The 13,668-nt window shown below is 39.4% G+C and overlaps 1 protein-coding gene and 1 non-coding gene across 9 annotated transcripts in view; both read right to left on the reverse strand.

Annotated features, from left to right (window-relative positions):
- Positions 1–13,668, reverse strand: part of PUM1 (pumilio RNA binding family member 1) — a 131,348-nt gene that overhangs the window by 37,655 nt on the left and 80,025 nt on the right. For 5 of the 8 annotated variants that reach the window (XM_077837704.1, XM_077837699.1, XM_077837700.1 and 2 more), the window contains one exon: positions 13,387–13,503. In XM_077837704.1, the coding sequence (XP_077693830.1) occupies positions 13,387–13,503 (117 nt within the window). The remainder of the gene's footprint in view (positions 1–13,386; positions 13,504–13,668) is intronic. The other 3 variants (XM_077837703.1, XM_077837702.1, XM_077837701.1) reach the window with 2 other exon arrangements.
- LOC144277413 (small nucleolar RNA SNORD103/SNORD85) lies at positions 2,995–3,081 on the reverse strand. Its single transcript, XR_013348446.1, has one exon. It is a non-coding gene; the product is annotated as a small nucleolar RNA SNORD103/SNORD85 (small nucleolar RNA).

Genomic DNA, 13,668 nt, shown 5'->3' on the forward strand with positions numbered 1-13,668 from the left:
CAAACTTGGTGGCTGAACTTTGTCCTCACCCATAACTATTTCACATTTGGAGACAATGTATACTTTCAAACCAGCGGCACTGCTATGGGTACCCGCATGGCCCCACAGTATGCCAACATTTTTATGGCTGACTTAGAACAACGCTTCCTCAGCTCTCATCCCCTAATGCCCCTACTCTACTTGCACTATATTGATGACATCTTCATCATCTGGACCCAAGGAAAAGAAGCCCTTGAGGAATTCCTCCATGATTTCAACAATTTCCATCCCACCATCAACTTCAGCCTGGACCAGCCCACACAAGAGAGTCACTTCCTGGACACTATGATGCTAATAAGCGATGGTCACATAAACACCACCATATATCGGAAACCTACTGACCGCTATTCCTACCTACATGCCTCCAGCTTTCACCCAGAGCACACCACACGATCCATTGTCTACAGCCAAGCTCTACGATACAACCGCATTTGCTCCAACCCCTCAGACAGAGACAAACACCTATAAGATCTCTATCAAGCATTCTTACAACTACAATACCCACCGTCTGAAGTGAAGAAACAAATTGACAGAGCCAGAAGAGTACCCAGAAGTCACCTACTACAGGACAGGCCCAACAAAGAAAGTAACAGAACGCCACTAGCCATCACCTTCAGCCCCCAACTAAAACCCCTCCAACGCATCATCAAGGATCTACAACCTATCCTGAAGGACGACCCATCATTCTCACAAATCTTGGGAGACAGGCCAGTCCTTGCCTACAGACAGCCCCCTAACCTGAAGCAAATAGTCACCAGCAACCACACGCCACACAACAGAACCACTAACCCAGGAACCTATCCTTGCAACAAAGCCCATTGCCAACTCTGGCCACATATCTATTCAGGGGACACCATCATAGGGCCTAATCACATCAGCCACACTATCAGAGGCTTGTTCACCTGCACATCTACCAATGTGATATATGCCATCATGTGCCAAGAATGCCCCTCTGCCATGTACATTGGCCAAACTGGACAGTCTCTACGTAAAAGAATAAATGGACACAAATCAGATGTCAAGAATTATAACATTCATAAACCAGTCGGAGAACACTTCAATCTCTCTGGTCACTCGATTACAGACCTAAAGGTCGCAATATTACAACAAAAAAACTTCAAAAACAGACTCCAATGAGAGACTGCTGAATTGGAATTAATTTGCAAACTGGATACAATTAACTTAGGCTTGAATAGAGACTGGGAGTGGATGGGTCATTACAGAAAGTAAAACTTATTTCCCCATGTTTATCTCTCCCCCCCACACACTGTTCCTCAGACATTCCTGGAAATGGCCCACCTTGATTATCACTACAAAAGGTTTTCTTCCCTCCCCACCCCCTGCTGGTAATAGCTCATCTTAAGTGATCACTATCCTTACAGTGTGTATGATAACACCCATTTTTTCATGTTGGGTGTATACAAATCTCCTCACTGTATTTTCCACTGAATGCATCCGATGAAGTGAGCTGTAGCTCACGAAAGCTTATGCTCAAATAAACTGGTTAGTCTTTAAGGTCCCACTAGTACTCCTTTTCTTTTAACAGAGGAATATACAGCTTAGACCAGGGGTAATCTATTATTTTCTGTCAAGGTCCAAAGGTATAGTCAAAGTCCAGATTCCAGAGAAAATAATACAAAAATAATAACAATAGCGATAAGTAAATTTCACAGTTTGTTCAAAAGCATTTGGCAGTCTGGATTTGGCCCACGGTCTGCTTACTGTCTACCCCAGCTTAGATTGTAAGACAGACAAGCAATGCATTCAGACACAATGTATTAGCGCATCTGATAAAAGTTCAATTGCAAAATGCTGCAATCAAGAACAAATTTTGTCTTTCATAGTGGGTATTTGGATCAGAGAACAGGGAAAATATTCCTTCCCCTTTCTACACTACACTTATGCTTGGAAGACAAAGAAAAGGATAGAAAAGAGGCTTTTAAGCAGCAGGCTTGGGCCTTGCAATTACATATACTTGCTCAAAAAAAATATATAATGTAACTTTTGAAAGCAAAACAGCATTCTGGACTCAATCTGTACAAATTGGTGTGTTGCCGGTTCAGAACCAGCATTATGCTGCAAGATGGTGAAGTTAAGCAACACTGTTACTCTGAGGGTGACATTGGTTAATCTTACTGTGCTGTCCTTATCAAATCATTTTACATTTGTCTGTCTACATAGGATTTTGTATAGGACCAATTACTGTACTATGTAAACAGTGTCATCACAGCCCCAAAAGCTCTTTTGCACAGCAAGATCACCTTATGAGTAGCCTGGGCTCCAATGCCACAAGGTAAATCAGGGTGAGAGCAAAGATCTATTTCCAGGCAATATCAGTTCATTTTGCACATTAAAATGCATTCCAGTGGTCTGGTGCTCTGTGAGAGAACTCCATTGATGGTGAGAAAAGCGACTCTAGATCCCACTCAACAGATCTGCTCCCAGGTAGCAACAGCTTATTTTACATGTTAAAATACCTTTTAGCCCTGTTACCATTGCACACGAATACCGAAGCACAGCCCATTGAACAGTCCCAGCATGCTGTTGCCCATCTTCATCTAAGCAACCAAGGGGTGCTTAGATCAAAATGCATCAGTGCCTGCTGGTATCTAATCAAAGCAGGTCACAAACTGGGACCTGTAGTTTCTGCAAGCCACAATTCTGTACTGAAGAGAGGCAGCTACAATCTGCTTCATTTTATGCAAACAGGGTAGCCGTCAGGCTCCTGGCAAATGCCATGGCAACCTTCATTTGGACAAAGATCAGGCATCTCTATTCCAAACCAAAAGAAGTTATTAATCTGAGCTCTAACTACCATACACACATAGTCTGGACTCTTCCTCGGCTACGGATTGCTCATTTGAACAGCTACAGCTTTAAGTGTAAAAAAAGAGAAAAATTACTGAAAACTGCAGTAAACTCTTTGAAACAAAGCATTCTGAGCATTTTTGCAAGTCTGGCTTAAACTCATCTGAGCACATGGTGAGGTTCTCATTACTGAGTAGGTCTCTCAGTGAGGGCAAGTGTGTCATCACTGCCAGACCTGTAAAACTTGCAGTTATTCTTCACTTCAAGAGACTAACCTAGCTTTATACTTATGAAAGATCCCATAGAAAAGGAAGAACATCCTAGTGCATTTGAAGTCAAGTACTTCTACTGTGCTGTGCACCACACACACTGAAGAGTTTATGCACTCAAAAAGTGTGTACATGTTAAAGTGAGTTTAAGAAATACCAGTAAACTGAACAGCAAACGTGGTCACAGTAAAAACAATTCCTTTCAATATCAGTGTTACCATCAAATCTATACAGATATTTGTAATCATGCCATTCATGTGAATCAGAGTATGACGACTCATACTCAGTGAGGGACTTCAACTACGAAGACACTTGTTGGGAAAATAACACAGCAGGGGACAGATTATCCACCAAGTTTTTGGAATGTATTGGAGACCATTTTTTATTGCACAAGGTGGAGAAAGCTATTAGGGGAGAGGCTGTTCTAGATTTGATTTTGACCAATAGGGAGGAACTGGTTGAGAATTTGAAAGTGGAAGACAGCTTGAGTGAAAGTGATCAAGATTCTAAGGAATGGTAGGAGGGAAAAGAGCACAATAAAGATCATGGATTTCAAGAAGACAGACTTTAGCATCTCAGGGAGTTGGCAGATAAGAACCCGTGCAAAGCAAGACTACCGGGAGGAAACAGTTCAAGAGAGTTGGCAATTTTTCAAGGCAACATTATTAACGGCACAAGAGCAAACTATCCCACTCCATAGGAAAGTTAGGAAGGATGGCAAGAGGCCAGTATTTGCTTAACCAGGAGATCTTCAATGATCTGAAACTCAAAAAAGAGTCCTACAAACAGTAGAAACTAGATCAAATTACGGAGGATGAATATAAACAAACACAAGCATGTAGGGATAAATTAGAAAGGCCAAGATGCAAAACAAGATTAAACTAGCTAGAGACAAACGGTAACAAGAAAACATTTTGACAATACATTAGAAGCAAGAGGAAGACCCAGGACAGGGTAGGCCCGTTACTCAATGAGGTGGGAAAAAACAATAACAGAAAACGTGGAAATGGCAGAAGTGCTGAACAACTTCTTTGTTTCAGTTTTCACCAAAAAGTTTAGTAGCGATTGGATGTCTAACACAGTGAACTCCAGTCAAAATGAGGTAGGATCTGAGGCTAAAATAGGGAAAGAACTAGTTAAAAATTACTTAGACAAGTTAGATTTCTTCTAGTCTCCAGGGCCGGATGAAATACATCCTAGAATAACTCAAGGAGTTGAGTAAGGAGATATCTGAGACATTAGCAATTATCTTAAAAAAATCATGGAAGATGAGAGATTCCAGAGGACTGGAAAAGGGCAAATATAGTGCCAATCTATAAAAAGGGGAATAAGGACAACCCGGGGAATTACTGACCAGTCAGCTTAACTTCAGTACCCGAAAAAATACTGGAGCGAATAATTAAGCAATCAATTTACAAACACCTAGTAGATAAAAAGATAAGTAAAAGTCAGCACGGATTTGTCATGAACAAATCCTGTCAAACCAATCCAATAGCTTTCTTTGACAGGGATTGGGGTTGTCGAAGATGTGGTATATCTTGACTTTAGGAAGGCTTCTGATACCGTCTCACATGACCTTTTCATAAACAAACTAGGGAAATGCAGCCTAGATGGAGCTATTATAAGGTGGGTGCCAGAGAGTAGTTATCAGGGTCAAACTGGAAGGGCATATCACCTAGGGTCCCGCACGGATCGGTTCTGGGTCCGGTTCTGTTCAATATCTTCAGCAATGATTTAGATAATAGCATAGAGAGTACACTTATAAAGTTTGAGGATGATACCAAGCTGTGAAGGGCAGCAAGTGCTTTGAAGGATAGCATTAAAATTCAAAATGATCTGGACAAATTGGAGAAATGGTTCAAAGTAAACAGGATGAAATTCAATAAGGACAAATGCAAAATACTCCACTTAGGAAGGAACAATCAGTTGCATACATACAAAATGGAAATGACTACCTAGAAAGAGGTACTGCGGAAGGGAATTTGGGGATCATAGTGGATCACAAGATAAATATGAGTCAACAGTGTAACACTATTGCAAACAAACAAACAAAACCAAAAAACAAACAAAAGTGCAAATATTCTGGAATGTAGTACAGGTGTGATGTAAGCAAGACACAAGAAGTAATTCTTCTGCTCTACTCAGTGCTAATTAAGCCTCAAGTGGAGTATTGTGTCCAGTTCTGAGCGCCACATTTCAGGAAAGATGTGGACAAATTGGAGAAAGTTCAGAGGAGAGTAAGAAAAAGGATTAAAGATCTAGAAAACATGGCCTATGAGAAAAGACTGAAAGAACTGAGTTTGTTTAGCCTGGAGAAGAGAAGACTGAGGGGGGACATGATAACAGTTTTCAAGTACATAAAAGGTTGTTTCAAGGAGGAAGAAGAAAAATTGTTCTAGCTAACCTCTGGGGATAGGACAAGAAACAACAGGCTTTAATTGCAGCAAGGGAAGTTTAGGTTGGACATGAGGAAAATCTTCCTGTCAGGGTGGTTAAAAGCACTGGAATAGATTGCCTAGAGAGGATGCGGAATCTCTGTCATTGTCTAAGCTGCTTTCAAAAACCTCTGAACACCTGTCAGGCATGGTCTAGATAATACTTAGTCCTGTTGTGAGTGCAGAGGACTGGACTAGAAGACCTCTCAAGATTCTTTCCAGTCCTAAGATTCTATGATTCGATGACTCAAAACATCAGTGAGGTTGGCAACAGTATATTAGCAGGCTTGGCAGTATTACCACCATTTAAAAAAGAAAAATCTAAACAGATTTCACCATGCACACAAAAACAGACAAATATATTTCCATCAACAACAATCAAAATTTATAGTTAGGCAAAGTAAAAAAAAATCCTGTTTGAGAACATATTGGAAACAAAATCCAGTGAGTAAGACTTCTGAAGTAGACTTATTATATATGTGCTAGCAAATTAACAGTAAAAACAGGTATGATCTGTTGATTTAAGGATATTTAATTTGTATATTTTGACATATGTTGATAATTTGTGTTTTAACAGTTTAAAGCTTTAACTTTTTGAATTTTAACATCATAAAATAATTGTTTGACACGCCTCCAATAATCTTGCGCAGCTGTGAAAACTTAAAATAAAAAAATCTAAAAAATGCTTAAAAATAAGCATAGATATCAGCCAAAATTATAAAAAAATTCTTACTCTGCCATGTATTGGTTGATCATAGGATGACTATGAGCCGCCAATGTGATATGGCTGTGAAAAAAGTTAATGCGGTCTTGGGATGCACCAGGAGAGGTATTTCCAGTAGGGATAAGGGGGTTTTAGTACCGTTATACAAGGCACTGGTGAGACCTCACCTGGAATACTGTGTGCAGTTCTGGTCTCCCATGTTTAAGAAGGATGAATTCAAATTGGAACAAGTACAGAGAAGGGCTACTAGGATGATCCGAGGAATGGAAAACTTGTCTTATGAAAGGAGACTCACGGAGCTTGGCTTGTTTAGCCTAACTAAAAGAAGGTTGAGGGGAGATATGATTGCTCTTATAAATATATCAGAGGGATAAATACTGGAGAGGGAGAGGAATTACTTAAGCTCAGTACCAATGTGGACACAAGAACAAACGGATATAAACTGGCCACCGGGAAGTTTAGACTTGAAATTAGACGAAGGTTTCTAACCATCAGAGGAGTGAAGTTTTGGAATAGCCTTCCAAGGGAAGCAGTGGGGGCAAAAGATCTATCTGGCTTCAAGATTAAACTCGATAAGTTTATGGAGGAGATGGTATGATGGGATAACAAGATTTTGGTAATTAATTGATCTTTAAATATTCATGGTAAATAGGTCTAATGGCCTGTGATGGGATGTTAGATGGGGTGGGATCTGAGTTACCCAGGAAAGAATTTTCTGTAGTATCTGGCTGGTGAATCTTGCCCATATGCTCAGGGTTTAGCTGATCGCCATATTTGGGGTAGGGAAGGAACTTTCCTGCAGGGCAGATTGGAAGAGGCCCTGGAGGTTTTTCGCCTTCCTCTGTAGCATGGGGTACAGGTCACTTGCTGGAGGATTCTCTGCTCCTTGAAGTCTTTAAATCACGATTTGAGGACTTCAATAGCTCAGACATAGGTGAGAGGTTTTTCGCAGGAGTGGGTGGGTGAGATTCTGTGGCCTGCGTTGTGCAGGAGGTCAGACTAGATGATCATAATGGTCCCTTCTGACCTTAGTATCTATGAATCTATAAGCCTAAATATTAGCAACTAGTTTATTCAATGGGCTGAGGAGTAATTGCAAACAGAATGGTGATAACTGTCAGGGAAACCCAATTTCCAGACACTTGACACCAAAAACTTTTTAAATGTACCACACAAATTCTCATATTTTTCTGCACAGATAGTGGTATCCCCAACAGTACGTCAACACTAAACCCATAAATAACTTCTTTGTAAGACTTTTCAGCCTATATCTCCATTCAAATCAATATTCCTTAAAAATAGTTAATTTGGTGCTTGTGTGGGGGGAAAAACTTCACTGGATTGACAGTCCTGGAGAGATGATACAAAGTCTCCTCAGTTGGCAGTAAATTAGCCATACACCACCATAAAACGTCCCTTCTTTTTAAGGAGCAACTAAAAGGAATAAAACCAGTTGGGACCTATAACTTAATTTCTGCCATTTCACCAACATCCACGCCCTTCAGTTTCCTTCCAGTCTAGCACTGCCACAGGAAAATAGGAAGGCCTCTTCTCAGTAGATTTGGGGTACATCTTTAAAGGATTCAAAGTAGCATTGTCAGTGTGCTACATACCCGTGTACAAAAAATACACGACTGCACCACAGAAATTGTCGATGGGGCAACTATTTAATAGCTTATGTTTATATTTGTACTGCCGTCTTTAGATTTCAGAGTTAACACTCCAATGAGATTAACAGGGCAATTCAGACATCTTAGAGCTATGGTTCCAGGCTATGCTGCATAGAGTTACACTCCTTGTTTTTTTAAAGGTTCTCCTCTCACTCAGGAGAGGTAGATTTTTTTTTTTTTGGGAAATGAAAGCTTAGATTCTGGAGCATAATCCTGGGGCAGGGGTGTGTATGCGGTGACAAATTCTGGCCAAGGCCAAAACACTTCTATTGCAGCTCTGACACTGCTCTAAGAAGTGTGGTCCTGAATAGGTTTACCACTTTCTAGACTTGTAAGTGAAGTTACAGATGGTCTTTCTGGTAAAAGTAATGTATGATGGTGCGTTCCTACCAGTAAGCTTTGGTCTATTTGTTACTAAAGCTTAACACATTTCCTTCCCATGGAGAGTATTAGTCATTCATTCATTCACAGCTACACAGCCATCACATGGTAGTTCACTGACTCCTAGACTATTACAAACATCCTTGTTTAGGGGCCTATGAACTCTCTTTTATTATTGCGAATTTTCAGATTTATTATTTTCTGACCCCCGCCATTTTTTAAAAATTAATTCCATCTTTATCGTTTTATCAAAATTGTTTGACACATTAAAAATTAAGTAGCCTTACTATAAATGCATAAAAATGTTTAGAATTGGATTGCAACAGGAAAAACAGATTTTACAGAAAAAAATCCTACAATTTAAATGAAACATCCTGTAGATATACAGTAAAAGTAATGTGTTTCAAATCACTCTTTAAAGTAGAACCCGGTAATATGATCAAACTGACATTGCTGAACAATAACACAGAAGTCCACAGAAGAGTCGATTTAACTGAATTTATATTTGAATAATTAAAAAATAAAAAATAAATGCACTAAACATAAAATAATTCATCTCTGCAGTAGTCACTGTTGCCATTTTAAATTAAACTCAGTACTTTCAAGCTTCCTATATTCTGAAGGAATGCTTAAATTAATTTCAAATTTGATTAAATAATTTCACACTATTAAGTCAACAGTTTACTGCTGAATAGCATTACAAACTGACAAACTTAAATGTCATTATTTTTCCCATCTCTAGCAGACTTCTCCATTGTGGTGCATTATGGTTAGTCAGTTTTTTTGTGTTTTCCTCAGAAAGTGATTCCCTATTGTCTGTAAGTAGATTTTTATATTTACTAAAGGTTTCAGAGTAACAGCCGTGTTAGTCTGTATTCGCAAAAAGAAAAGGAGTACTTGTGGCACCTTAGAGACTAACCAATTTATTTGAGCATGAGCTTTCGTGAGCTAGTGAGCTGTAGCTCACGAAAGCTCATGCTCAAATAAATTGGTTAGTCTCTAAGGTGCCACAAGTCCTCCTTTTCTTTTTATATTTACTAAAGCTTCTCTCTCTGTCTACAGAGCTGACAGGGAAGATGATGTAAGGTAGGGCAACCTCTGTTACTTTAGGCACTCTTCCCTTCATAACTTTCCAGTAAGTGCAAAGGTCCAGTGGATCTGGAATGGGCTCATTCTGAGTGCTGTGCAGAAACACCAGCCATTGTTCATACAGTTCTGGTCAGGGGTGGGTGAGAGGTGGTAGCTTGCTGTACTGATTGATGTTTTGTTGCATGGGTGGAGTCTGCCTGGGATCAAACAAACAGATCAGTTGCAACACATCTTTTACTGGATGGACATCCCAGTGTTTGGAGAATTTAGTAAAAGCAAGCTGACAGGCTTCATGTAGATTGTCCAGGATCTCTCTCTCCTTACTTATGGAGAAGTCATCCAGGAGTCTGTCAGTTTCTTCACCAAACCAAAAGTTTTGGCTGTTCCAGAAATCAAGATCCCAGGTCTTCCAGAATACTGAAAGCTGAGACAGCTGTAGAGCGGTGGTCAGATGCTGACAGATGGTAAGGGCCGTTATTATTTTGGGGCAAGCTTCAGATATGAAAGCTGTCTTAAGTTTCAGCAAGTCTGATTTCTCCTGACTGCTAAGTTATGTCAAAAGGTTTGTCTCAGCCTGTGCTTTTTCAAAAAAGTCCCAGTAGAGATCAGTGTGCTGTGCATGATATTTTACTGCCTGAAACCAGCTATTCCATCTTGTGCGTACTGCTTCAGGAGGGACCTTCATGGTGTGCACGTCTTCTTCGGACTTAAGAAAAGCAACCCATCTTTGCTTTTTTGACTGGCTTTTTGAAGAAGGCGGATTTCATCCAAGTAATGAAAGATGCCACATTGCTAAAGAAGTGAAAACGCTGCCATGTCTCACCTATCAGATTGATTATATGACATAGATATGTCACATGTACACTGTTGGGGCATGACTCATTTCAGTGTTTCTTTGTATGCTTTGATGCAATATGCAGCATTGTCGGTTACAACTGCACAAACATCACTGAGACTGAGCTGGTTCCTATTCATAGACTCCAGAATACAGTGTGAGAATGTGGAGTGGTTGCAGCTCTCCATGAATATGGCATCGTCAAATAGTACTGATCTGTAACACTAAAAATACACATATTCTGATGTCAAAATTTTTCTACTTGTTTGTTACTAAACAAACTCAAAAATCTGTAATGGAAAAAAAAATCCAGCTTCATATCCACTATTAAATCATTTAATGTTGAAGTTTTTTTTTAATATTATACAAGCATAATATTACAGCTGCACTGCAATAAACAATTAAATTTCCTAATGCAAATTAAATATAAAATGTTTGATAAAATTACTAACAAGCATTTTATAGAATAGCTCCAAAATCCCAATTTGGTGCTTTTTGGGGGAGGAGGGTTAAGGCTATTTTAAGGGGTTATAGCATCTTAAATGCTTTTTCTTAAATTATCTGTACTTTAAATTGTATAAGTGTTTAGTATTTTCTAAGTATAACAAATGTTTTCCTAAAGACCAATGCATACATTATAAAAAAGCACCTACTTAAGAACCTGTCATCATAGTAAAAGAAAAATAAACTTACCTATGAGAATATTTAGCACACTGCAGTCTCCGATATCTGTTGTCTTGTCGACCACTGGAATCTTTTCCCCCATGGATTTAGGCCAGCACTGCCACATGTGCTCCTGATAGACACAAGGCAGAATCTGCCAAAGTTCTGCTTTATTTTCAGGCAATGCTTCCCACCATGACTGCAGTGTTTTAAGAGGAAAGGTCGAAGCTTCTTCATTTTTCCCCCTGAGATGACAGTCTCAGCAAAGACCACAAGAAAAACTTCAACAAACTCCCATCTGGCATCTGCAGATTTCATACTGCCTGCAACTGTTCTCTGTAGAGAGTGAGAACCTCGATGATTCTCATCATATGTGGCGTGATTTTTCAGATAGGGTTTTGATATTAGATGATCGTTGCAGGTATCTTTTCGGGTCCAGTCTACTGTATGTTGACAGCATTTGCAGAACATCATACCACCCGATTCACAGATATCATTAGCCAACAGACTAGCTCTGAACTTTGGTGTCAGTGCATGGTTTCTTAGCTTTTTTGGATGAGCATTTTCCAGTTGTAGAATGCTTTTTAGACATGTTTAATTGTGTACTGAACCATGGGGAGGGGGGAAACTGCACTAGTAGTAGCAGGCCATGTGTCTAAGCAACTGTCAAAAACGAATATACAGTACACCCTTGTTATAAATGCCCCTCACAATAGCAAACCTTGGGCTGTAGCCAACCTGTAGCCAACCCTGGATCCCACCTTGAATGAGCAGAGGCACACACAGTTTCTCCAGCCCTGGGGCCGTGTTGGGGGCACAGAGAGCTCCTTCAGCTCTGCGGCCACAGCAGGGAGGCATCATTATTATTTTGTATTGTGCTGGATTTAAAAAAAACAAAACAAAAACACACCGCTGGATTCAGTGTTACGTTTTTGATTCCGCAATTCCGTCCATGTTCTCGTTGATGCAGCTTCCATAGGGCTCTACTTCTTGGCTTTCTTCCATTTCATCTCAGCCTTACCTGTGTGCCAACAATAGGCTTTACCCTAACACCTCATCTTTCATTTTTATTATGCCCCGACCACACCTAACGTTCAGCTCTTCAAAATTACTTTAAAAAAAAAATTATAATCCTGAAAGGACTCTTTATAATCTTATTCTTCATACTGTTTTATATACTCTACCAAAAACACCATGTGATATGGTCATACTTGTAATCCCATTTCATCATAGCTTGACTTTATGTTGGCCCCAAAGCTTAAAAGCTAACGAACAGTTATGTAACAGCTGGTAAATATTACAAAGAGTCACATATCAAAACTTACTATCCCACATTGGGCAAACCAGAATACTGTAAAACTTGCTTATAGTAAATACAATCTAGCTTTGTTTTAACTGTATCTTGGAGTGGAAAGAAGCGACGGGGGTGTTATTTAGGTAAACCGACTGCATAAGAATGAAATGTTATGAGGTTGTGCAACCTTCATTGAGTAATGTTCTAATCTAACTCTGCACATTTTATTTAGAATTTACTGGACTTCCTCTCTCCAGATGGCTCAGTGAAAGAATTAAATGTGGTTGTACAGAACTAATCTGGTTTTGAAAGAACCCGCAGGACTCTCACTACTTGGGCCAGAACTTCATGACTTTTGGAATAAAAATTCAACATGCAATGTATTTTTTACACTTTCTAATAATTGCTTACTGGAGCTACCGTTTCAAGACACAGCAATTTTGGCTCTTGAAGTTGGGAAAGGGTTCAGAGACTAGACAAGGTTGGAAGAAAGAGGTCCAGTATGAAGGCAAGAATGACCCACATTAGAACTGCTATCTAGAGCACTTTATATTCAGCCTCTGCACAGGTGAGAGATCTTTTGAAATATAAGACCTGGAACAAGGTAATTAAGGGACTGGAAAGCATAAAGTTCAGAAAGGATCCTCCAGTGAAGAAAAAAGCATAATTTACCAAATTTATCATAGCAAATCTCAAATTAATAACAGTAACAAATTTTACTTAACACTTCTTGGCAGGAAAACTTTACTCTATACCCTGTAACGCAGGCTTCAAAAGTATTTGGCTTTCAGATGTCAAATAAAAAACTCATAACAACCCAACACCAATCACACATTTGTCACTATAAGTGCATATTTGTCACTATAAATGAAATGTCACCTCTCTTTCAGGATTTTTGTTCTTAATCTTAAACTGTAAAACAGAATCCATACTGAGCGTTACCAGTTTTGATCCTCTAATTTAGGCGTTAATCTATAGGGACAAGACTTTCAAAACAAAAACAAAATTCTACTTTAAGTTTTATAATACCCTTATATACCACACCGACATCCACTTATTTTTTCAGTAGAGCTCAAAACGTGCTAACAGATTACATTAAGACTGCTCTGATAGCAACAGTTAAAACATTTTAGGCATAGAAAATTTCATCTAATACACAAACAACTCTAAGTTGCTCACCTAAAGTTGCAGCTGCTGCAAGTCCTGCTGCATATGGATCTGTTCCTGGTGGAGCAGCACTGATGATGTATGGATTGGGGACAAAGGCAGCGGGAGCTAAACCTGCTGAAAACATACCTGTCAGTAAAAACAAACTTAACTAGAACTGCAGCCCTACCAGAATACCTACATGTTTTGGCTATTTACCCTGGCTGCAACTGAAGAGGATAAACAGGCTTGTGTAGCTATGATTTAAGAGTAAGAAAAGCTGGCAGCTACTTTGAGAAGACAAATTATGCATTT

The sequence above is a fragment of the Eretmochelys imbricata genome, chromosome 19 (assembly GCF_965152235.1).
Source record: "Eretmochelys imbricata isolate rEreImb1 chromosome 19, rEreImb1.hap1, whole genome shotgun sequence".
NCBI lineage: Eukaryota > Metazoa > Chordata > Testudines > Cheloniidae > Eretmochelys > Eretmochelys imbricata.